Source organism: Rhea americana, unplaced genomic scaffold (assembly GCF_003343005.1).
Source record: "Rhea americana isolate MKP2758 unplaced genomic scaffold, rheAme1 scaffold_1, whole genome shotgun sequence".
NCBI lineage: Eukaryota > Metazoa > Chordata > Aves > Rheiformes > Rheidae > Rhea > Rhea americana.
In genome coordinates this window covers 9,654,233-9,680,960 of record NW_028185038.1, presented here as the reverse complement: position 1 = coordinate 9,680,960, position 26,728 = coordinate 9,654,233, and the positions used below count along the sequence as shown (strand labels likewise).

General features: G+C 36.6%; 1 protein-coding gene across 1 annotated transcript in view; it reads left to right on the top strand.

The window, feature by feature from the left end:
* The window catches only part of CACNA2D1 (calcium voltage-gated channel auxiliary subunit alpha2delta 1), a 337,698-nt gene extending 316,927 nt beyond the window's left edge, over positions 1–20,771 (top strand). Inside the window, exons 31-37 of the mRNA XM_085298915.1 lie at positions 222–374; positions 464–516; positions 3,006–3,061; positions 3,208–3,337; positions 5,767–5,879; positions 8,334–8,416; positions 16,134–20,771. Coding sequence (XP_085155041.1) covers positions 222–374; positions 464–516; positions 3,006–3,061; positions 3,208–3,337; positions 5,767–5,879; positions 8,334–8,416; positions 16,134–16,241 — 696 coding nt within the window. The 3' untranslated portion in view covers positions 16,242–20,771. The remainder of the gene's footprint in view (positions 1–221; positions 375–463; positions 517–3,005; positions 3,062–3,207; positions 3,338–5,766; positions 5,880–8,333; positions 8,417–16,133) is intronic.
* The last annotated feature ends 5,957 nt before the right edge of the window (positions 20,772–26,728 follow it).

Here is a 26,728-nt window from a genome sequence, read left to right as displayed (position 1 = left end):
AAAGGATTTTAATCTCTATCCCCAGCTATTGGAAGAGAAATGATCAGAGAGACAAACAGATAATACAGGCAGGGAAACAGATATACAGACAGCACAACTGAATGAGTTTCCTTAGAAAAAGAATTAGTGAAAAAATTTCAGAGTTAACTTTTTTTATGTAGACGTATAAGAAGAATATTCAGAAGTGCCTTAACTTATTTCCTTGTACCTTCTCACTTCAGATTGGAAGATTCTTTGGTGAAATTGACCCTGGCCTGATGCGAAACCTGATTAACATGTCCTTGTATGCCTTTAACAAGTCTTACGACTATCAGTCTGTCTGTGATCCAGAAGAAGAACCAAAACAAGGAGCTGGACTTCGTTCTGCTTACGTGGTCAGTAGTCSCTCGTGAGGTTAATGACAATCCCTGATAAGGGTGCAGGTGTCTATGTCAATGACATAATCTTTGTTCTTTTTTCCCAGCCTACAATAACAGATATTTTGCATTTAGGATGGTGGGCTTCAGCAGCTGCCTGGTAAGTGTTTAGGAAATCTATATATCAAAACTATAATTATTCAGTAGATGGAGACTGCTTTRGTCGTTCTTTTAAATTTTCAAACTTAGCTGAACCCTAGCTTGTGCAGCTAGTTACGTTCTCAAACTCTTCTGAAAGTTCAGTATTCAATCTACCATCAAATTCTAAACTCTTCTTGCCAGGTTTTGTAATTGTGTGYTCTGACGCTTCAGGAAGTAAGTTGGGCTGATATATTTGTCCAAGTCTTCTCGACTGGTGTGAAGGCTCAGATGAAATTATTCTATTCAGAAGTATTGGTTCTCTATTTCAGAATTATTTTCTTTCCCCTTTTCTAGTAAGAAATCTTAAGAAAATCAGTTTTTGCTTTTCAGTGAATATCATTTTATCTGAATACATTCAGGCTATAGCAAAATGTAAAGAATGCTGGATACATTTTTTGGTTACACATTTACTTAATGGTTCCCATGTAAATTATTAGCTGATTCTTTGAAACAAAATGTGAAAAGCACTGCTGAATTATTTTAAGGAAGCAAACATATATAAAGCAATATATTATGAAGTTTTCCCTTTTGCTTTGCTCAAAAAAGCTTTAATATATTAAAAAAGGGCTTTGTATAATTCTCTAGTAATAGCTACTAATGTTTGCTATATATTTATGAAGAAAGCGTGGTGATATATTTAAATTATTCTGATATTTAGAATTGACCTTGAAAGAGACAGGATTGCACCAGCATTAATTTTATCTTTCACTGTCACAATACTGGATGCATCTTAACACTAAAGATCCATTTAGGAACTTTTCTTTTGACTTTTCTTTATGCGTAATTAATCATAGCCACAGAAATAATTTTGCCCATTTCAGAGCCATGTGGATAGGCACTTCCATCAGCTACTTACCCCAACACTAAATTGAGGTAACTCATTGAGAATGGTGTGATACTTTTGCAGTGGTGTGAATTGCACCCTTGAAGGGTGTCTCATGGTGCTTATTTTTTTATCATAATTACCAGGCTGGAATAAATTACCTACTTCCTAGATTTAAGAGTTAAAATATATAGCAGCTGAACAAATATGTAATAATTATCTCATAGATAGCACTACAAAGATGGTATGTTTTTTTATTGTTGGTTACATTTTCTTAACAGCAACAGTTAAGATGTTGGTTTTCTTGACTAACAGCACATCTCAAAAAACTGAAGATGGGCAGTRATCCCATCAAAGAAACTTGAGCTCTTCTTAAGCAGAGAAACTTTAGGTTATCAGTGTTCAAGTCAGACTCAGCGGTCTGGACTCAATTTAGACCTGAGGTTTATTTTGCATTATGTTTAGCTTGAAAGTACCACATAAAAGTATTTCTATGGACATGTTTTTAATGGAGTCTACGTCAGAAGCAGGCAGAGACGGCTATTAAGCAAGCAGAGTGAAAAGGATTGACAAAAAATGGATTTAGTGAGGCACCTGGCAAAAGTAAATCCAGAGAGGTAAGAGAAACCAGGTTAAAGGCAACTATAATGTTTCAGGCCACAATATGGAATTAAAGAGCGAGTGATAATTTGCAGAGTTTGTATGGGATACATCGGCATTTGATTAAGAGAGTACGTATCGTTTCTCCTTCGCGCTCGTTCAGTCAGCAGGCTTGGCCCCGTTCTCCCGGTCTGCCTCGTCTGCTCGTGCTCTGTGCCCGCCGAGGCAAACCCTGCAGAAGGGCGAGGCGAGGATGCTGAACGCCGTCAGCACATCGAATCGCTGTTGGGTGGCGTTATGCCTCCCCTCGTCCACCAAGGCTGATGCGCTGTCCGTCTGATGGTTCAAGGTGCAAGGCTGTGGAAGTGACTCCAGAGCTCCTCCAAGCCGTACTCGAGCTGGGAAGATGGCAGGCACATTCAGCTTCTTTACGTGTATATCACACTAGCTTAGGAGAAAAGTAGATAATCCTGGTGGTTGAAYAGCACCATATGCTCCCTTCCACATGCAGTACGGGCGTTAGGATTGAATGTGAAGGGAAGAGATACTTGAAGGCAGAGCAGAGCTTCAAACATGAAAACAACTTAAGAAAACTTAAGCACAAGCAGTGAGTGAGAGAACCTACCTGGCGGTTCCTATTTTGACAGGTTGGTAACGTAGAAGGGAGCTATGAATGCGGCAAACCAGTACCTGCTTCACGTGTATAAAATAGGAAAAATGTGATCTTGAATGAAGAAAAATAATTTGACATAARTAGAGGTCTGTAAGTGTAAATGTTTTGGCAGCATCTAGGAATAAACTGTATTCTATGCCTCAAAAGCAAAAGCAAGAGGATTTTAAAAGTTACCAGTGCAGAGATAAACTTTATAATGTACTTGTAGTGTACCAGTGTTCACCTCCTTCACAGCAACTTGATGAGCCTTAGTCGATGTAAAGTATCTAACTTGGGGGCATTTCTTTGAGAGCCAGTAAWATATAGAGTAGATGAAGATCATTTAACAAATGTATGCTTTTCCTGTGTTCAGGTCTATCTTACAGCAGCTGTTTTTGAGCCTGACTTTCCCGCGTTTCCTTGAGGCAGGTAAGTCAAGAAACTGTTAAAGAGTCAACTTTGAGAGAAGTAGAAGGTAAAAAATTAGGTGGGGAGCCATTTTGTGTCTCCTCATTGCAGCTATAACTTTAAAATGTCATTATTTCTTTATTTACTTCTTTTCTTCTTTCTGCCAGCTGATATGGAAGATGATGATTTCGGTGCTGCCCTGCCTAAAACAAGCTGCATCACTGAGCAAACTCAGTATTTCTTTGAAAATGATGATAAATCTTTTGGTGGCATTGTGGATTGTATAAACTGCTCCAGGTAAATTATATTCAATATAATTTGTAGTAGTTTGGGGACATTCATTTATTTTTAAAAAGCTAATCTCACTGCTATAAGAAGAAAAAATTACATTTTTGATTAATCACATCAAACTTAGATAGGTAAGAGAGTATACAGAAGACGTATAGAGGATAAAATACATTTTCTTTACATTTGTGTTAGAATAAATCTCAATTTCTATTTGTGTTAGAATTAATGTGAAGAGTAATTGGACTATCAAAGAAAAAATGTAGGGTTTTTTTCCAGTTATTGTCATATATATATTCTTTCGCTATATGTATAGTTTGTGTATACTTTATCAAAATACATTTTATTTCTAATATAATTTGTTTTAATATATTACATGATCCTTGGGGGGGTAGTTCTGAAATATTCAGAAGGAGATGATTCTCGTTAATCTGTTTATGTATTTGAATTTTTAATGGACTACAAGTTTGTACTATTAAGCTTCAAATTCACCTTGTAGTCAGTAGTGCTGATGATTTAGCAGTGGATACAGACTAGATCCATATCAGTATTCATCAGTCTCTGAGGGTACTGTTAGAAACCTTGGAAATATATTCCATCTTGAGTAATCAAATAGATGGATTTCCTAAAGATGTTGCCTTTCCCTCTCCCCCCCCCCAAAAAAGGCATTTTAAAGGCATTTTAATACATCTTTTTCAGCAAATTTATAATTCAGTTTAAAATTCATGGGTAAATATTTTAAAAAATGCTAAAAGTAAAGACATCTGTGGTATTCTATATGAACAGGTATTATGTGGAGTCTAGTATGCRTTTGTAAGCTAGAAAGATTTCAGCAAAGTAAGAAAGGATCAAGTGAAGCTGATGCTGTTTTAAGTGAAATATTGCTGCATGTTTCTAGCTATAATAGCTGTGCTGTTACGGTAAAGACAGAAAAATGCAAAAAAAAGGAGAAGGCCTGAACTGGAGTGATGGTCTTCTCCAGCAAACCATGTGGTTTTGTTTGGTAGTTAAAAGAATGCTTCAGGCTTCATGTGCCTCTTCAAGAAGGTGTTTAATGTTAGGTTAAAACCTTCATAGACTTCTGAAACGTAGCAACTTGAACATGATTCTGTGTTTTGCAAAAGAGCCTGTTGGGAGAAGTTTTTACATATATTAGCAATTTCTGAAACTGTCTTAGGAATTACAATTGCTGTAACAGACAGAGTTCGGACTCCTTGAAGACCGTTGTTCGAGGCCGGCAGAAAGCGGCTGGAGGACGGTGAATACGCCCAGCCCTCCGCTCCCACGGCCACCCTCCCGCTGCGCGTGGCCAGCGCAGCTGTGCCGTGCCGGGCCACCTCTTGGGCACGGAGCTGTTTCCGCTGAATTTTTATTTATTTATTTTATTTTCAATCGGGGGAGTTTTCAGAAAGGTGCTTCCGTTTACCTTAAGATTTCAGAAACAATTACGTTAATACTGCACAAACGGCACCGTGGGATGGGAAGGAGTATGAACGGGTAGTTTAAACTGGTTAAAGCAGCCAGATACAGAATCATAAGATCATAAGATTACCAGAGGTATTTTGTCCTGCCACTGTACCCAGTCAGTGACAGGATCTGTGAAATTTCAGAAATAATCAAAACGATTCACATCTAAGCAGTCAAAACTCTGCCTATACAGGCCAGTAACCACCTATTTAGARAGAATTGCTTGTCACTTTATATGTGTATAAAAATCTACTTAAAATCCTTTAAACGCAGTTAAGCTGTTCTGGTGTTCTGAATTTACTTTTCTGTAGCAGCTAAAGCATTTTCTTAATAGCTAAAAAATATTATCATTGTTTTTCCACTCGCTGAAAGGTCTGTCTGCCTCTTCTGTAGAGGCAGTARTAGTTTAAATTGTACATGCAAATCAGTCCTTGAAAATCCAGAAATAATATTACCCCTGTGTCTATGTCATAACTCATGCAGAGTAGTATCTATAGCTTAAAGATATAATGTTGCAGATACAATTATTTGTAAATTGAAAACAACCTTACTAACTAAAAGGCATTTTGTATAATTATGTGTAAACAAACATACAACATATACATATCCTATATTCAGTATACATACCCTAAAACCTCTTTCTCTCCCTTCTTACAGCTGGGCTTATTTATTTTGCAGTACAGCTACTGCTTTAGCAGCATGGAGCTAACTGTTTAGTCATTTGAAGTCATTCCATGCTCTTTTCCATTTTTTTCCACTAATAAGTCCAGTCAAAAGAGAGAATCATGTAAATGTCAAATACATTGCAACATTTTTTATAAATATTTCTCCACTGTTCATTAATAAGATAGAATAACCATAGGCAGCAGATTGAACCTGAAAGTAGATGACTTTTTATTCCAATAATGCATGTCCTTCCCAAGTGCGGGCTTCCTTGTTTTATTTACACATATCTTTTGTTGGCTTTTTTCCAGACTTTATCATGCAGAGAAGATTTCAAACACCAATCTAGTATTCATTATTAGTGACAGCCAACTGCTGTGCCGCTCCTGTGACCCAAAACCACTGATGCAAGCAGAGAAGCCGGGTATCCTTTAAAATCGGGTTATTTGGTAGTGTGGACTGATGTTTGGCTACAACACACTGGAATATATTTAGAAAAAATGGCCCATCTATTTAATAATTAGCARCACATGTTTCATTGAAGTGCCTGAGGCAGCAGGTATTTGTGGATGATGGCAAATTAACAGTCATTGCGGTAGAGGGCAAGGCTGCTTACTGCAGGAAAGCTACTCAAGCTGCAGAAATCAGCTCATAGGAATGAAATGAAGTCTCCAAAAGTCAGGTGCAAAGTCTTGGATCTCAGGTAGAATAACACCATGCAGCAGGGTAGGCTGRGGACTGAGTGGCTAGAAAACAGCTTTGCAGCCAGGGACCAGTGGGCGGACAGCAAGTTGGATGCAAGCTGGCAGCGTGCCCTTGCTAAGAAGGCTAGCTGCATCCTGGGCTCAGYCAGTGCGAGTCCAGCCCGCAAGGCCAGGGAATTGGTTCTTCCAGTTCAGCACTTAGGAAGAGGAGGCAAAGGTATGTCTATCTGGAGAAACGAAAAAGGACAACTCCAAGAAAAGCATGTTTGGCCATGAAAGGTTAAGAATGCTGTACTGTTGCCTGCAGCACCCAGGCAAAGTGGTAGAGGCACTTCAGTGTGTACCGCAGAAACTGCTTTAAACATCATAGGTGGGACTTCATCCAGCTGCTATCATAGGGTTCCTTCCGAGCTGACTGGAGACCTAGGACAGCACAGAGCTGCGGCCCAGCATTTTCCAAATATGCTCCTTGCTGCATTTATCAGGTAGAGACTCTGCAGCACACGCATTAAAATTACAGTCACATGAGGGGCTGTTTTAACGTAAGGCAACCTACATATCAGTCTGTGCCCTCCCCTGTCCACTGCCCCAGGTTGTGTAGGAGATGGTGATGGAAATGCAGTAAAAGGAACATCTTCTAGGTAGGGAGAAATTCACATCAATTCATCTGACTTCTTTGTATTCTTGAGAGTAGCATGGAGGAGATAGGAAATTTAATTTGTATTATTATGCCAGACATTAAAAAGTACATATATATGATCAGTAATACATTCGGTCATGTCAGGAAGCTGAGATAGACTGCTCCCTGAAAGTAAAGCAGGTGACAGTAGGGAAGACTGTACCTCTTAGGCACAAGCAATACATTCATTGTCACATTAACACTACTGAAAATCCATCTACACTTGGGCTCACTCATAAAGTCTGAATGAAGATACGTCACTGAACTAAATTCCCTGCCATCTTGTCTTCTCCTCCACTGGGCAGCTCCATTCACTGCAATAAATTAGTGGTAATATTCCACTGTTATTGTACAAATGAGATTACTTTGAGTACAACTTAGAGCTATTAAGATATGTAGAAGTTTAAAAATATTCAGTAGTTGTAAAAAAAACCCCTCTATCCTGGATTTAATGCGTGTGCCACCGACGGTAGAACTGATAAAAAGCCTAATGTACAGATTGGTAACATAAGCAGGTTTCATCAGAAGACAGTTTTACAGAGTTTGCCACATGAGTGCCTTTCAGGTGAGCTGAAACAACTTGTATACCTTGACAGCATGTGGCAAATGTGAACTACAGTATTCATGTTTAAATATTGGCAATTACTGACCTCACAGGCTTGAGCTAGTGCGTTACCTCACGTTTACAGCAAGGTGACAGCACAGCAGGTGATGTGCACTGCCCCCTTTTCTATCACTGTCCTGCCATTAGAGTTTGGGCAGTATTTTTTTTTTCCATTTTCCTTCATAACTGAAATGCTGATGAGATCAAATTTGGTTATATATCACTTAATCTCAATGTATGCAGCACCTTATATGGACTGGGACGATCTTGTCTATGACATCCAGATGCTATTATTTTATATATATGTGTGTGTGTGTGTGTGTGTGTGTACACATACATAATAAAACAGGTAGCTGTTACAGGCCTTCAAAAATGCTCCCATATCGTTCAATGCAATCTTCAGCCTGCACACGCCATTACTTGTCCAAACAGACTTCCTGTCTTTTACTCTATACTTCATTTTACCAGAATAATTCAACAGTAACAAACAGTGTTACTYACTCAACTCAAGGAAGCACTATAGCAGGCTTACGATTTCATCAAATATTTTTTGTGATGTTTATATAATATTAGTGAAAGCAATATAAAATATYTTTAAAAATATCTTTTATTTTTATTTTGTATTTTGCTTCTGAAAGTATTGATTTTGCAAAAATATGCTGTTTCTTAATTTTCTTTATTAAGGCAGCAGCAGAAAAAGAGCATTTGATTTCTGTTAATCTGGTGGTTTGGTTTGCTTTGTTTTTCTTTTACCTAGATAGGAAACTGAAACTATGGATGTTTATTTCAGTGCTACCTGAATTATCATAAAGCTTCTCTCTTCCCACAAAGATAATCCTGATAATGTAGGATGCAACAAAATACAGTCATGCTCCTTAACGAGAAAAACAGATGAAGGGCCAAATCCTTGTGAAATGGTTAAACAGCCTAGATACAGAAAGGGGCCTGATGTCTGCTTTGATGAAGCCAAACAGGTAAAAYTGAACTTGTAAGATTTTTTTGGACTATCTTTTAAAACAGTTACAGAGATGATTTAGAACAGTAAAATCTGCATTCAAATGTATACCAATAGTTGGTAACCTATCACTAAACATTCACTCTAGACCATAGTCACTCTATTTCAATTATCTCATGATTAACATAAAATTAACAGCTGCTTATCTGCCTTTCCTATAACCATTGCACTTTCACACATGATGTGCAGTGAAAACATTCCAACAAGCATAAAGCTGATAACCTGCAGAGTGCTGTCAAGATGTTTATTTTGAATRTAATTTCTGTCTTACCTTTCAAAATACTATTGAGTTGAAGCTGTTCAGAACAAATTTCAAGATAGAGAGTACTGAACAGAGAATTATCTTCAATTATATAAAATAATTTTTGAAAAAATACATTTGAAATGCCTGATCTCATTTCTGCAAAAGAAAGATTGCCTACAACTTTTAGTGAAGTTGGCTGAGAGCACTTGGCTATTACTGCTGCATGCCACATTTTGATATTCTCTTCTTCTTCTTTTTTTTTTTTTTTTTTAATGAAGGATGATGACTGAGATGTCTATTGTGTTTAAAAACTTCTAAACTTCCAAATAGTTGGCCTTAAATTTGTTTTTCTAGTAACCAATTTATATTAAAAAAGGATTTTTTTTTAACCAACAAAGCTTAAAGAAAGTTGAAAAACTGTCTTCAGAGCTATTTGGCCATTGTAAATATTCCAAATCCTTCAGACATCAGTCCAGATACTATTGTGTGTGAAAGTGCAACTCTTGCTCACTAGCTTGATGTGCTAATCAGTGTGTAAGCCATGTGTTTTGTAACAGTGGACTGTTTTGGTTAAGTTTATTTGCAATATTCGCTGTGAATCTCTTGCTCTTGAGTGGATGCTTTCACATTAACTCTGCTAACTGCCGGCAAACTGCATGATATCTCATCTTGTATGTCTTTTTTTCTGTGTTTTCTTTCCTTTCCTCTACTTGCTACTTTGCCCGTTATTAATAGGATCAGCCTATATGCACAACGAGTCGTGCCTCTGCCATGACGTCTGCTCCTATCTTCATTTTTCTGCAAGTTTTCATGTGGTGTGGATGGTCAGTTACTTTCTCTAATTTTTTGTTCTGTTCTTGGCTTAAAAATTTAGCGGACATTTTAACTAAGCATACAAAAGAAAACAGAATCAAATGAGTCCCAAAAGCAACAATCTGGAGCAAATTGCTATTGCAATATTAAGAGAAATTAAATATATATATATATATATATATAAAAGCCTGTCTTGAACCTTGTAGATCAGGATTATAGAACATGAGGGCCTCTCTGATAGCAAATACAACGGCACAAAGCTGCAGAGTTTCTGGGGCTGCCTCTTCCAGGCTGTACGTGTGCAGACTGAGTCTTTGTCTTTCCCTTTGTGACTTCAAAACTCTTTTCCTTTGCTAACCCTTGTGCTTGTTAAAAAGAAATGGAAGAAGAAGAAAGTTTTCCACACAGAAATAGTCAAAGTTACAAAGTAATGGAAGAGAATATAATACCTGTGAAAGTAAAGCTGTGCTTAGGGAGGGCATAGCTGAGTGCTTTTTGTAAGAACTGAAGCATTGCTATGGAGAACAGTAAGAAGTTTTCACTGTATTCGAGTTTGTGTAAATGTTAATGGTAAAAGGTAACAGTGTGCATTGGTTAGATTATTAAATCATGAATTTGGAAAATTCTTAGATTTACTTTCTAGCTTATTTGACCTAAACATACTCAATTACAACGGAATTTTTTCTTCTAATGGAATATATGAATGCATACGTCAAACCTGAGGTGCAGCTAATGAAACAACTCGGAGGTTTCTAAAACAAAAATCCTTGACATTCTTCTCCACATTACATTTAATGGTATGGGAGCTTGAACTACTGTGATAGTGACATGTGAAAGAATTGCTAATCTAATGAGAATAAAGGATGAAAAAAAAACTTTTTTGACCTTGTCTGTTGGAGAGGTTTTTAATCAATATAACTACTCAGAAAACCACTAGAGGGAGGTAATAACATATCTATCATTGTAAGGTGAACAATGAGAAGTACCGATGGAACCTTACAGGTGAGTTCTCAGAGTTAGAGTAGTAGAATATTAAAAATCATAATGATGAATTAAAACAGTTCTCTTTAAATTTTGAGGAAAGTTCAATAATTTTATTTGAATACTAATAAAAAAACCCTACTCTTCTGTGTAATAGCTGTAAACTGAATAATTCTGAAATTTCATATTCCATGTTAAATGATCTAATTTCTAGCAAACCTACAAACTTGCTCAAGGTTGTAAGGAAGGGTGAAAGTTCCTTCCCCCAAACCAGTGATATTTGACATTCATATCTAAAAGATTAACATCTGATACTCTTACTTGTAGAGCAAACTACAAAAGTAACCTTCTTTTAATTAAAAAGCTACTRCCTAATGTACATAAAGCAGCAGAGATTCACCTTGAACTGAATTCTTAAAGCCCATAATGAWCTTTCTGCTCATGAATGCAAACCAAATTCTTACCAGGTGGAAACCTATGAAACATAATTTTAGCTGATAGACTTTTGGCAGCAGAAAGTTATTCYGGTAATTTTGTTCATCCATGATGTTTTTAATAACTTTGTGATTTTGGCAATAGGATTTCCCTGGACATTAATCCATGTAGTTTTATTAAAGTCACTGAAGCCAACACAGATATAAACCAGCAGATCAGGTTCAAGAATCACGATCTTTCCTTTTCATCATGCATAACAATATAGTCTTATCAACCCCTTGAACACTTCGTTCCTGCTTTGTATCTGCACACTGTTCTTGTTTGCCATATCTTACAATAAAGAGAATTCTACAAGTTTTCATACCCTCCTGGGAGTGTCTTAACTTCCGTCACCTCCCATGATGTCAGTGGGAGCTTTGAGGATGATTAGCACCATGGATGACTGTAAGCATCTSGGTGGGATTGGATGTATCCCCAATTTATCTGTGTGTAGCTGCATAGCTTTGACTGTGTTGTGTGGTAGTCTGGATGATGGAAAGTGATAGAACATTTATGAAAGACCATGCATGGAAATTGAAATATCTGTTGAGTATGAACAAAGGTATTTTCCTTCCAATGTAAAATAGTTGTAATGTGCACTTATAAAAGCTGTAACTTTGAGGTAACCAGCTGATAACAAAGGTCAGATTAGAGGCTCTTTGGCATAGAGATCTTTGTTTCATTCTTTTRTAGTCAGTGCAGCATATGGACTCTGATAGGTGATTCAGGTTTCAAGACACAAAACCAACTTATTTGTAGAGTACCTCTAAAGAGGTAACAAGTATGTATACAGGTTTATGCATGTATGTATATATACATGTATATATATACATATATGTGTGTGTGTGTCTTTGAAATATATACTGGTACTGTCTTCCAGTAAACTTGGATAATTAGCAATGAATATGTGATTTTGATGCTCAGGAAAAAAATGTATGGTTTTATAAAAGCATTAATTTATCTCCTGGAAGTACTGAATAATTTTCACAGTGTGAATGTTGTAAAATAACTCTCTCTAGAGCTATCATAGTAAGGCATGACATGGAGGTGACATTGGGATTTGACAGGTCTCCATTTCAAATATCCAAGGAAATTTTATATATGACATGTTAAAACCGAAAATTTCTAACATGCTATTGCTAAAATGGAACCATGTAAAGAGGATTCTTTCCAATGAAGAGACATCATGTACAGAATATTATTTTGAAGATAACAAAAAAGGCATCCCAAACCAATCTGTTAGTACTTAGAGTTTCTGAGCATATGTAGTAGCAACCAATGTAATGAGTTGAAAAAGTTCAGTGGAAGAGRTTGTTGTCTAATTGCACTGGCAGATGTGAAGATGACAGTGAAAATGATGCTGTCTATTATAAGGAATTTTATAAGCAAAATTAGAGTTAACGTTTACAGGTAACTACAAGTTTTCTTAAAGCTGAACAAATGGCAAGTTTTCAAATAAGACATTTTGAACACCATTTGAAAACGAAGCTTCACTGAATCTGATTCTAGTCTCATCTAAAATAATAATGTGATTCCATTTATTTCCATAAAATTGTTGGTTTCTTGAATTTTGGTAAATTAGAATGTATCTCTTTTTCTTTTTTTGACTTTTTTAAATGATTTTCGCCATGGTTAAAACATACAAGAATCCTGAGAATTAATTTAGATGGGATTCTGTATACTTTCCTTGCCCATACTCTTTTTGGCCTGGATTACTATATAATGCTAGAGACAGAAAACTACCTAGACCCTCTGTATCCAAAGCAGACAGTGTTTTTACTGTGGTGTTATTCTTCCCTTCCTAATATGCATATATTTGCCTTAAGACCTTCAGCTTTCTTCTTACTTGCTCTCCAGACATCTTCCCTCTGTTTTGGAAAATACTAAATTTCATGTTTATGTCTAGCTCATTTCTTCCAATATGAAACTGTTGTGTAATTTGAGTGGTAAGAGTCTTAACTACCAAGAGGCARTGTGGAGCACTGTTCACTGAATTCAAATGAGAAGAAATTTGTACTGAAAATTCTTTTTCTAATGGTTCTCCCTGTGAGGAAGAGGCAATACGGATATTTTTAGGTGYTGAGAGTAGAATTAAACTACATGACAAGGCACATTGCAGATACAAGGACACAATGGAGCCAAACTAAACAAACCAGAAATTTCAGTGCATCTTCAAATTTAACATCTCACTCCAAATTTAGTGCAGGAAAATTCACTTAYGACTTCCTTGCTGATTGAAAACCTTAGGATTTTTGAACTTACAGAGTGCAGTCAACTAAAAAAGTCTAAGTTAAAATTATAGAAGTAAATAATAAAGCTAACAGATGGCAGAGTTATATCTGGAAATGGCTATTATTGATAAAGAACAGCAGATAATCATCTGAGACATTTACTTTAAGAATAAATTAGATTGTTTTTRAAAGAATTTGAATAATTTTTTACATCCAAGTTTCTTCAGGACTGTTGGTGAATGCTATCATTCCTTGCTGAATCTAATTTGTCTGTGTGCTCTGCTTTCCTGTATGTTTATTTCGAGCTGATCTACTTCCTCTGATCTCTCTGTTTGGAAAAATGTATCAGGTGTGGTGRGAATCTCACAGAAGTCATCATCTCTAAAGACTGCAACAAGGAATTCACTTAAATCCTCTGCTACACGCTTAYAGTTCCCGAGATCCAGTTTTACACCTCTGCCATCAAGCAGTTACACTACTTATATGTCTTTCTGCTTTTGATTTATTCAAAACAATTTTACCATTATTTTGCTCTCCCTTTGCAGGGACATCATTATCAAATTCTTTACTGTCTCTCTTACTTTCTTGTTTATATTTAAGGTAAAGCCTATTTATGTGAGCTTTTCTATTCTCATTTCAGTAAATTTTTCATTTCTTAAATGCTGACCYTCTGACAGCCTGCTTAAGCTCTTTACTGATTGATGCAGGGTTGTTTTGTTGTTGTTTGTTTTGTTTTAGTTGTTTACCTGGGCTTCCAGTGCAATACAGGATTCTAGGGCATCTTGTTTGTTAGGCTGCTTCTTTTAGTTTTTTTTTTTTTTTTTTTTTTTCTATTTTGTGGATTTATTTTTTTTAATATGTGTTTGTTTTTAACTGTTTGCCTAATTTTCATATAGCTCACTTTCTTGAAATTGAGTATCTTTTGTGGTGGATTTGCTTGGCCTGATCTCTCACAGAACAGTATTAAGTTGAATTGCATTATGCTCTTTATTATGGAGCAGCTCCCCGCTAATAAGTTTTGAAGTGGGTCCTGGGCACCACTGTCCTTTTGTTATAGGAGGCAGTCACTTACTGCTTCCAAAAATTTAATCTCTGCATCTCATCTTGATAGAGCGTTCATCCAGTCTGTATGTGGCTTCTCTAATCTCATGTAATATTTCCTGACTGATGTTATCATTTTGATCGAGGGGTCAGCAGTGCGATCCTAGTATTACATTTTTATTATTAGAGTCTTAAATTTCTTCCCYCCAGGGATTCCATTACACTTTCCTTTTTCTGCAGTATTTTTATGCTATTACACTTCATATTATCCTTTACGTGCTGTGCCACTCTCCCACCGTATGTCCTACGCTATCATTCTTATAAAGTTCGTAGCCTGACAGCACTCTATCGTACTTGTTATTCTCCTTCCACTGGTCTTTGAGATGTCTGTTATACAAGGACGATCATTTGATGAGGGATGTCTTGATTCCCCATTCTATTTTTATGTTCCTGCACACAGAAGCACTTGCAAGTTTGGCTTAAAGATGTACTAGTAAACTGATGGTGCCCTGAAGGAGTCTTCTGTATTTTTTCTGATTGCACTACCTTATTACCCCTCCTGGCCTTTTCAAAGGCACACTGAATATTAGCTATATCTGCCTCAAGGGCATGTCACTCTGAACTTTCTTCTACTTTATATTTTAAATATTCTTCTGCAACTTTTGTAATTTCTGTGCCAGCAAAGAGCTCTGTTATAGCAAAGGTGCAGCTTACACTTCCTGCACATGTTCCTACTGTTCAGAAAGTTTCCTGGTTCCTAAATCCCTCCCTGCCTTGACCATTGCCTCCTCCATGGAGAGGCTGCATCTCTTGGTGCAAATAAATGGAAAATGTCTCATTACAGTACAGGTGTAGAATACAGCAAAAACARGTGGGAGATCAAATGTTCTCATGCCACAATGCTGCCCATGAATCTCGGACTCAGAGGACAGATCATAGCAGGGAGTGGCTGGAACATTTCCCTGGAGTTCTGGACAGCAGTATGTAGATTGTGTCAGTCCTGAGAAATAATCAAAAATAAAGATTTTAAAATCTCAAGAACTTGTATCAAATTTGTATCAGCCACACTAATGAATAAGTCCAAGATGCAAAAGACACTGTGCATTATAGGCAAAATTTGGCCAAATAACAGCAATTAACGGTAAATAAGAATGCAAAAAAGCCTGATATAATCCAAGACTGTGATTCCTTGGTGGCATAATGAATAGATAGGTCTACTGGTGTGTGACAGAGCAGCCCAGCTTGCAGCAAGCCCTCARACTGGCTTGAGAGTGTCTTTTCTATAGATGTCCCAAAAGGTGTACAAAAAGCCGGTATAAAATCTTGACTCTTACCCTGGAATGTGGCATCAGAGACAGAGAAGGGAATTTCATTCGTTTTGATCATATCTGTATCTGTAAATTATATTCTTTTTGATGTGTGAGCATGAGGATGTAATAGGCATGAATATAGTCTTGTATTTGCTTTCTTATCTTGAAAAGTTATCTGTTCTTCCATCTTTCATTCCTATAAAGTGATATTCATAATCCCAAARTTGATATACTGCTAAAGAGCATAGATGCAGTTTTTTCAGGGCACGCAGGCATATTTTGTATTATTTCTTGTTTGATTGGGTAACCATCCTGTCTAGTTCAGAAGTGACTGCAGTAAGTTTGTAAGTATTTAATCTTCCCATGTTCACAGTTATTATAGTAATGTCACTCTTTGTATGAAACATTAGACAAGCTTCCAAGAACTACTTTGATGTTATTTTGGGCAAAATAATATACATTTAACACCAAAATGGGTGTTTCAAGGATAGTTCAAAATTTTTTGAGCTTACGATATAGATTATTTCTCGGGAAGTATATTTGTAATTAATTTAAAATTATTTCTTCTTTTCTTATTAACAGGAAGATTCAGCCGACTGCGGTGGTGTCTCTGGTCTGAGTCCATCACTGTGGTCAATGGTAGGAATTCAGTTTGTCCTGCTTTGGCTGTTATCTGGCAGCAGACACTGACAGTTATGACCCTGCTAAACCAAAAGCTGCATAACTTAATCAAGACCCGGCCAAAACGATAGCCTCAATTTCATTTTAAAAGGGTCAGCTATTCAGACAGCAGAAGAACAGCAATGCTCGTGTCTGGTTATCACTCTGTGAGACTCATAAAGGCACCCACAGTGCTGCATGTTGGAGTGTCAGATCCTTAAATTTGTGTGAATGCTGCATCATCTATGCCATCTGAACAGAATCCTGTACGTGCTTCACTGGGGAATCTCAGCGTTTTGTTTGTCTGTTTGTTGGTGTAATATTGATGACTTCATGTAAAAGGGCTCCCCTTAAAATAGCTTATATATATATGATTTTCGTTATTTTAATCTTTGGATTTTCTTGAAGATCTTATATTCTTTTACATGAACATTTGTTATAAATATATATTWAAAAAAAAAATAAAAAATACTGCCCCAATATACTTTACCAGTACCATGATGGCTACTTTGAACATCAGTTTTGTCCAAACCAGTTGAGTGAAACTAAAATATTGGCTAGTCTTCATCAGAAGTCTATCGTCGTTTGCTTTATGATGAGTGGTTTATTTTCCAAAGTTAATCAGGTAGCCAGCCAAGTTTTGGTGGGTTCCTAAATTGTTGGTTAAAAAAAAANAAAAAAAAAAAAAAAAAAAAAAAAAGAGAAAAGAAAGAAAAAGGAGAAACTACAGTATTTAGAAATATAAAGGTGCTTGAGAGCTTAACTGAAAAGTGATTTTCTTCTTGAACTTTGTCATCTATCAGGAAATGTTAATTTCAATGTAATAATCACCTTCTCTTCACCATGCAGTTATATATAATGCTAGTCAAATCCTTCAAATGCTCAGACAAATGCTTGTGAATAAAAAAAAATGTCTTTGTGATTATTGAACGTTGGTTTCCAAGGGTATTTTGCATGATGATGATGCTACGTTACTGTTTTTCAGTTTGTTTTTTTCTGATAGTATAGTCCATTGAAGAGGTAACTGAGTGATTCTTTTGTTGTGTGAGAAACTGATCATTGCAATATGTTGCAATGAAATAATATTAAATTATATTATTTAACAGAGCTCTGAATATACTGTGCAATGAAAAAACTAAGAAAATAGGGTAAATTTAGCTATCGTAGCAAAAGGGTTGAGGTGAATTTTTTACGGAATAGCGCTCTCACATGAAAACCTGTGTACAGATATTTTCAGTATACAAAAATCAGATTTGACACATTTATTTTTGAAGTTGTGTGTTCTGTAAGGTTCATATCGGGTTCCCCCTTTGTTGCCTTTATATAAAAACATCTATAATGGTAAAACTTTTTCTGTTGCTATTTATTATTGGAAATAGCAAATTTAACAGAGCCAATCTCCTGATTACTAAAATTAGAACAAGATCTAAACAAATGGGGAGCCTTGAATCTCTATGTATGCACATTGATACTTGATTGTGAATAATAAAGGTTGTTTTTATACAGCCTCAGTGGTGATACAGATTGGTGCAGTAAATTGCAACATGACAGTGTAGCATAGTGTTGATGCACAATATGATTTGCGCTTTTTTCTAGTTTTCAAAACTACAAAGTACTGCAAGACAGCTAAACCAATGAATGTGCAACTCTGCTGGTATTGTACAATTTTGCTAACAACTGCAATATGCAAATATTAACTTGGCAYAGTACACTAGCTCTTTGAAAATAAGAAAATGCAAAGCACTGGTATGTATATGCYGGAAACTGATATCATTTTGATCATGTGAAAAGCTTAAAGAAGTAATTGGGCATGCATTAATATCCAATGAAAACTGAACAAGCTACTCAAAGCCATGGCATGGCTTGAAAGATCAAATGTCTACTGTAGCTGTACCCATGGTTGGATCATTATTTTTCTTATATACATTGGTTCCAACTATATATTTTCTTATATTTGGGATTACAGTAAGAGAAAATAGTAAAAAAAAAAAAAATGCAGATTTTTTTTTCTTTCAATCATCAAATTCAGCTTTTTAAAAAATATCTCTAGTAAAGTCAAGGGATTAGAAGTACAGCTGAATGTGTTGGATGACTCTAGGTCTTCCTTCAGAAAAATGAAGTAATTTAGATAACACAGGTGAAGATAATCTTGGAGCTCCCCCTTCCAGCCACATTGCTATACCTCGCCAATACCGCTTGACAAAACAGTTAGCTGAGTCTCTCTAATGCTGAGGCGTTATTATCCGGATGTTTTCTTTAATATCGTCAGTTGAATTCTTATGGGGAGAGCAAGTTTTGTAGGACTAGGCCAATACTTATTACATCCATAACTCCTACTCTAAGATTACTTAAAATACATATTATTTTGGATTTTGCTCTTTACTTACTCAGAAGCTTGTTGGCATATTAGTATAATATAGATTTTCACTTAGCTTCCCAAAAGAAACCCTTCATGGAAAAGTTACATTACTTACATTTCAGAAGAATTTGCCCACTGGGGTGAGCCCCATCCTGAGTTAATTCATGATGATCTGATTAGAGTTTGGAGGCATAAAGAAAGCCGGTCCAGTGCCGTGCTGCCCCAGAGGACCGCTGGGGCTTTGGTGTTCATCCCGTGTCRTCCCGGAGCGCTCAGGCAAGGCAGGAGGGAGAATCTTTGTTCCTCTTCTGCTCCCTCCTCTTAATACCTGAAGAACCATGTTTGTACCCCCCCCCCTTTTTTTTTTCCAATAAAACTTGCCTGACAAGAGATAGAAAACTCAGGATTTGGCTCTTCTGTCAGGGTTTAGTACTGTACCTATAAAATTCAGTACTTTCAACAGAAAAGGAAGGAAATTTTGGCTTCTGTTTGCAGAAAACTATATTTAATCCAATTGTAGCCAAGTTTTATTTAAAAGTTCAAGATTTTTTAAAATGCACTGTYTATGTACCTACAAAATGCAGCACACCAGAAAGCAAATACAATATGAACATTAGCTGTGTCAAAAACACCAATCTGTTAGAAATAACTTCTGGGAGCAGATCCGTATTCTTATGCAGAAGAGTGTTCCCACTCGCACGTAATGCATAATAGTCATGTTCTCCTGTTTGTTAGAGAAGAAACTTGATCCTAGGCTTTCAAATGAGACATTTTCAAATTACAGTATGCTGTAATAAAAAAAAATATATCACATAATAAGCTATGTTGATATTTGCTTAGATCCTTTAAATAGCATTAAGGGATAGAGATAAACTGTTTGAACTGTTTTAGTTTACACAGAAGTCATGCAGCCTTTACTACATCTGACAAATAACCACCATTAAGGCTGTAACAGCCTGGTACTATACAAAACATGGTCTTAGGACTTAACATGAAAGGTTTCTTTCTCATTTTTTCGTTTAAACAACCAGCATTACTGCCAAAACACTGACCGTGGCCCATATTTGTAACAGGTTTTTAACATGACATAGCGGGTTTGGTCGACAAGATTTTTAGGTCCTGTACCTTTGAGACTTTAGTATGATCTTTTTTCATGTTTCTAATGCTTGAGGCTTTACTGCTTAACTTGACAAAAGACAGTATTGCTGCCATTTGTAAGTTTTCCTATAATGTTCCTTTTACTAACTTAAAAACTGGCCTTACTGGGTTCAAATAGGCAGTATCCCTTTTAAGTGACCTTTGCAACCCAAGTGTTACTTGCTGTGGTTGAAAGTTTTTCAGTATCATTTAAAAGATATTGAGACCTTCTGTTCCCATTAACACTGAAGCGCAGCGACCGTCCTTAGTATGTCTTAATTTCAAAATGCAACCTCAGTCCCGCTGGTCCTAAAAACTGAGACCCTAGCACAGTGGTTATTAAGAACCGTAACGCATGGTTTGCATTAATRGCTACTGCAAAGCTCTGCAATGTTTTCAGAATGTCTGCTGAAGGTGGAATATTAAAAGCTGCTTTCTTAGTATAAATTTTCCCCAGCTTCATTGGACATCCAAGCCTTTAACAAAGGCCAGATATATTTTTTTTTCCTTTTTCCTTCATACCACAATGTTAATATTGTTAATATTCATTGTACACTACTGTAAAAAGATTAAAACGAAGTGTCTGCAAGCAATTCAAGACTTTTGAAAAGCGAGCCTCGCCCTCCTCCCAGCTCCTTGCGTCTGTACTGCTTACGGTTTAAACAGAATATACCATCGTGAAGAAATAGTTTCACGGAGGCTAAAGGGATACTGTCTTGTTCAGATGCCGTGCAATTGCGACTGTGGGCTGACAACGCTGTCCTCTCTTCTCGTGTCGTATGGAATGTCCGGATCATGCTTTTTCGGGGTATTTTTATTGAAATGCTCAGTGTGTGTTCCCGCAAAAGAGGCTTGGCTTGCTCTCCTAAGGCAAGCAGGTCTTTCTCCCTTTTCTTGTGTTCTCTTGACACTTTTGTGGAACTTGACAAGCCTGGAAAAATATTTTTTTTGTAAAAATTTGTACAATACTGTTATAAAAAAATTTATAATCCTAGAACTGTTGTGTTAAATCTTGTGCAAAAACAGTATATTCAGAATAAAAATTTATCATTTAAAATCAATAACTAGCCTGACTGTTCACTGTGTGTAGTGGTAATGTGTAAACAGAAACTACCTAATCGCTGAATAGCATTTCTGAGTTTGCTAAAACAAAAATAATCACACCCAAGAGTCTGAGAGAGATCTGCCAACTTTGAAAAAGTTTTTTTTTTTTTTTTTTTTTTTAAAGTCGTAACTTTTTTAAGTCGTAACTACGAGGTAGGAGCGCCGCGGCGTTGGGAAGGGCTGCGCTGCTCGTCCGCGGTAAAACCAGGGGCTGCGAAGGGCTGGGCGGACGGGGGGAAGCGGCAACCGCTGTTAGACGTCCGATTTTAAGGCACCAAGGGTAAACAGYGCCCAGCGCTCCTGAGAAAAACGCACACGCACGTGGTGCAGCCGCTTCCCGGCCTGCTGCGAAAGACGGTGAAACCAGAGTCTCCCTTTCCAACGGGCTCTTAGGAGATTTGGGGCACAAAATGTGCACGGGGCAGGCGGGAAGAGAAATGATACATATTTTTTTCTTTTTTTGCAGGAGAATGAATTTTAGATAGATTCTAACAGTATTTCTTCTATTTTATATGTACAGATGTACATATACATATATATGTGCCTGTATGTATACACACACAGACACGTGTGTGTGTGTGTATATATATATATATATATATGCACACACTTACACAAAGTTTTCTTGTTTCCTGATTTGGAATATCACATTCCCAGAGGCTGGCTGTTGCTTTTGAAGACTTGTCCAGAAGCCCAGGAGCACCCCTTTTAATAAAACATCTGTGCCTTTGTTTCCTTTTGATTTTGAACCTCTTTTTTTTTCTTCTGTCCCGCTATYCAAGTTACATCCCATTTAGCAGTATAGTTAGTACAACTGTTTCCCTTGGGGAACTGGTAAACCTGATGGCTATGGTTTGACTCACCTAACTTTAGTTGTCTAAAATGAGTCATATGAATTCACTTCTCAGGAAAAAAAGTTGGGGAACTTGCTTCCAAGCCATTAGCCCTGTCCAGATTTTGACTATCATCTGCCTTAATGATCTGAAAATGGATTAAAAATGAATCTCCTACTTCATTTTTAGTAGTACACCTCTTCAAAGAGAGAAATTTTCACATAGGTAAAGCTGCATCTGCTACTTATTCCATTACTTTCATGACATTTTTAATGGGTTTGTGGTGTTACTAGTTTCTGACAGCTGTTTTTCAAAAGGAAATATGAAATATAGGACTTCAGTGGTATTCAGTCTTCCTCTTCAAGGGAATTTTTCAATTATTTTTCAATCACTGAATTAGCTATTTCATATACAAAATAAAATACATGGAATTTGGAATAGATCTCAGAATTTCCATTTTAACTTTTGTTGCTTTAACCCAGACTCTTCTTATGATCTCAGCCTACACTCTGTGGCTTAATTATTTAAAAATAAATRTTCCTGGTATTATAATATATACACATACACAAACATGCTATAGTCTAGGACGAGAGTCTGGAAAGGGTAATTAACATGCTTGGAATACTGACTAATCGTTAGTACTAAGTTATGGTATGTGTGGTTAACATGTATTATTCCACTGAACTATTTTGAGATATCTGAGTAGTTCCACCTAAGCTATGTGAAATTTGGGCTGTTAGCTTGCAGGGAATGCTGTGGACTTCTTGCTGTCTTAACAGTGGTGTCCAGTCCTAGTAGACAAAACTCCAGATCCTGAAAGAAATTTGCTCTAGTAGCTGTGTTGCCATCAGAAGAAAAATATGTAGATTCTTTTTTTTTTTTAATGATTTGATTTGACTAGCATTGTAAATTATATGGCATAAGGAAAAACAGGGAGATGATAGCTATGTGTGAGTAGCTTTAAGATCTACAGTCATCTAGAGAGGTTTGGTATTTCTACCTAGGTAAATGGCAGTGGATTCTGAGGATCAACAGTTTTGAGCATTTAAGATCCCAAATTTTGTCAAAGTTACATTTTATGCCTCAAGTGCTCTGATTTGATATTCTGAAGTTAGTCAAAATTTCTCAGGCACTGTTGGATATGATATTTATGCCATTAAATCATCAAGGGACACTTTTGTTTGTTTATTCATTTTGTTTTGGGCTTTTTTGTATTTATGTTTGATTCCAGTCTCACAAATCACATAGTGTCATACCTTAAAATACATCCTTAATTTTCAGTGAATTAAAAATCTCCTTACTACAATGAAAGCAGTCAGTGCCTAAAGCTAAGCACTTACTTTTAGTATATACCATGTAGGATTGACCCCAGTCTTTGGTTTTGGTAGACTATTTTATTGCTTGGAAAAAATGTTGTTCATAAATTCAACCAAAAATTCCATACCCATTAGTGATTGTATCTAACCTTGTATAATCCTATAGCTAGGGCACTGACATGGAAGTTCGTGGTGACAAGTTACTCATTTTGAGGACCATGTGGACGCTGCTTTAATGGTTGGCTCACGGTCTGGTTAAGAACGTTCTCCCGTTGAACTTAACTCACTGTGCAATCAGAAATGTAAGCATAACATTGCCCAGAGGAAAACAGACAGGAAAGCGCTAGTATTATAACAGTCTGTGGAGGTGGGCCCATCTGGCACTTCCATAACACCTCCTGCTCTCCATGAGAGCCCTTCTAGGGTGCCAGTACTGCCTGGTGGTCCTTTAGCGGTGTCTGGGCAAGAGCCATGCACTGGAAGAGTAAAAAATACCTGTCTCCCTCCCTCCCTCTCTCCCTTTCTCTCTCTTTCTCCCTGTTCTTTCTTTTCTTCCATTAATAGCAGAGAACTCATTGGGCTGGATCATTATGTGAGCTTTCAGACGCCTAAAATTTCAGTGAGAAAAACGTGTGAATTAGCCAACTAAGTTGGAATGGTTGCCCCACTGCTTGCACACGTCTTGTGGAAGATAGATAGGTGTTAAACTAAGATTTTTGAGGTGTTAAGTTTTTTTRGAGGAATATAAGTACACACGGACACATATATTTCTCCAGTTTTTAGATACTATCCATGGGTTTCTAGCAATCTCCTGGTGTGCCTTTGCTTTCACAAGGTCAGATAGTCCTGCTGTGCTTTTCTGTGCCACATGACATGAGCAGGAGCGGGCTTTGAAGAAGCCTGTGTGTCAGGCCTCCTTTGTAGACCCTGAAGGAGACCATATAGTGCGATATTTCATTTTCTAGAATCTATACCTGAATGAAATATCTTAAATAGAAACTGGTCTTGATCTGAATGAAAACATACCCTGAGGACTGTATGGATAGATACCTTTATTGTTTCCAGAAGARGTTACCTCATGAAAATCAATATCTTGTTACTAGAAGCTTCCCCTCCCCTTTTTTTCTTTTTAATAGCCATTTTAAAATTACATAATAATGTGGAAAGCTATATTTTATAGCTCAGCTGTGTTCATCTTGATGTAACTAAGACTGTGGACTGTCTTCGCCAAAGCTGAGGCTTTTACCTGCAATTCAGGATTTACACAGTCCAGCTGATTCCAGAGTCAAGTTCCAAAAGAGTACAGATGATGATGACAATGCTAATGGTGATTTTTTTTTTTAATAAAAGCTCTGAACAGATTAAAAATCCTTTTAAAAGTCACGGTCAAWCACACATAAATTAACTGATTTCCATTAGGAAATACACAATATATTAATTGCTTCAAACTATTAGTATCTTTATGAGCTGGGTTTTTTTTCAAAGTTGATATTGTGTATGTAATAAGGCTATATTAAAAATAAAGTCAAATTATAGTTCATTTTGTAAGTGCAGAACATGGAATGACTGTGGCAATGAACATAGCCTTTCTCCAATAGGTATAGAATCTGTGATTAAAACTATATGGAATTTAGTAGCTATATTTTTTTAGGATATCAGACTTTACCTAACTTAATTATTGGTAAAATGAAATTCATAGTTCATGAACCAAATAGCTAATTTCAATTCTTAGTAAATTGAAAGTGCAAAGCGTTTAGATCAGTGTATCAGTGAGCTTGTATTTAAATTATGTGTAGATGCTCATCTTCTTGCCACAGTGTTGACAGTGATGAAGAAGGTCTCTGTYTAAAGCTTAGAGTCTAAAGTTAAACACTCTCAATTTGTCCTGTATTRATTTTGGTATTCTGCCATTAATTTAGTAATGTACTTAAGGAAGCCTCTGAATTTTCAAGACAGTTAAGCATTTGTATATCTGAGAAGAAACTGGTTAGGGTGCTTGAAGGATTAACCACTTCTGAAAAGCAGACAACTTTTGTTAAGGAGACAAATTTTGTTTTTAGGAAAGTTAACCAGGCTGGAAGCAGTAGTTACACTTTTACTAGGCTGATGGTGACCAGAAGCATAAAAACAGTAAGCCACATGCGAATGTAAGGCTGTGAGATGTCAGACTGCTGCATGGAGGAAGCATATGGACAAGCCGACACTCCTTGAAGCTTTTGCTGATACCCAGCGAGGAGTCTCTCCATGGCACCTCATTTAGGAGAGTTGTCCTCTATCATCACATGCACATCCAGCTCGTGTGCTTTCGTCTCCTTCCTTGCCCATGCAGGCTTCTGGCAGACGTCAGCCCTGCACTCGGGCAGCGCAGCTCTGGTGATGTTTGCAAGGCTGCAGGCATCTTTCAAACACTGCCACGCACGAGCACACACCGGCACTAGCCTGACCCTCTGTACTGCATGGTATTACTCATTGTTGGTCAGAGGAAGTCCTAACAGATGAAATACATAATTAAAGCCACAAATAATTTGAAAAGTATGTCTAGAGTGTCTGGATATAGTTTTGCATGGAACAGCACAATCTTTGGCAGTGCCAGGCGATTGCCTTTTGGAAACATGGTGTCCTGAAATTAATTTGCTTAAGTTTTGCTTATGTAAAAATGCTCAACTTCATGACCACATCTGTAAAGAACCCAGAGGTTATGGACATCTAACTTGCATTTATATGAAATAGAGCCAGATGCAGCTRTTGGAAAACAAAATAAAGTCATCTGGATATTTTTTAGGTGATTTCATYGATATTTTGTCTTAGGCTTTTTAGGATTGATGATTAATATTTTCAAAGGTGATTCATCYTTCATCTTGTGTTCCCCTATTGTTGAAGTAACCTTAAGAAAACATGATAGACCTTAAGAAGAAAGAACATTTGCTGAAACTCATATTTTTGCATATTTCTATTTGTAATATATMAGTTGAAGCCCACAGATATTAGAAGAAACTTGTAAGCTTTATTCTTTTTTTCTCCTGAGCAGCAAGTCTGAAAACACCTTGCATTTTTTTATTATAATGCTGTTTACTACTGGCTTATAGCATTATCTATTCAGTAGGCAGACACTGATTTTCCTTTTGGTTCAGAAAATGTGACAGAGATAGAACACATGTAGCAGGCACTTTCTCTACCTCTTTTGTATTAATAATAGCAGGTTATAACAATTAAAAGACACAAGTCTCATCTTCATTTCTGGCAGTGTAAATTCAAGAAACATTTGTCCTTAAAATAGAAATGCTATTTATGGAGAAGCTTTCTGAGATTTCTAGTGTTACCATCTGGATGCTTCTCCAAACAATCATTTGGTGAATTGTCTGAAAACTATAGGACTGAAGCACTTGCTTTAAATTTAGCATCCATTTCACTATACTGGTGGGAGGAATACTGCATATGCATAAAGCCAAGTATGTGCTTAAATACTTTCRCTGAATATTTCATTCTATTTAGCAGCTAATATATTGATGTCTACAATGGGAGTTCAATTATACTCCCTTTCCAAGCTACTTTATGCTTGAGATATCATAGTAAATTTTATCATCTTTTGTAATTTCAGAGTAGGATATATTCATGCTTTTAAAAAAATAAATCATTTTCAGAATTGTTAGTTTAAAATCATAAACTAAAAGCTATAGTAATTTTTCTCATGCAGAAAACTGTGTTTGCCAAGAGGGTTCTTGATCTGTTATTTCAACAAATGGCAACATTATCAGTAAACTCCTGTTT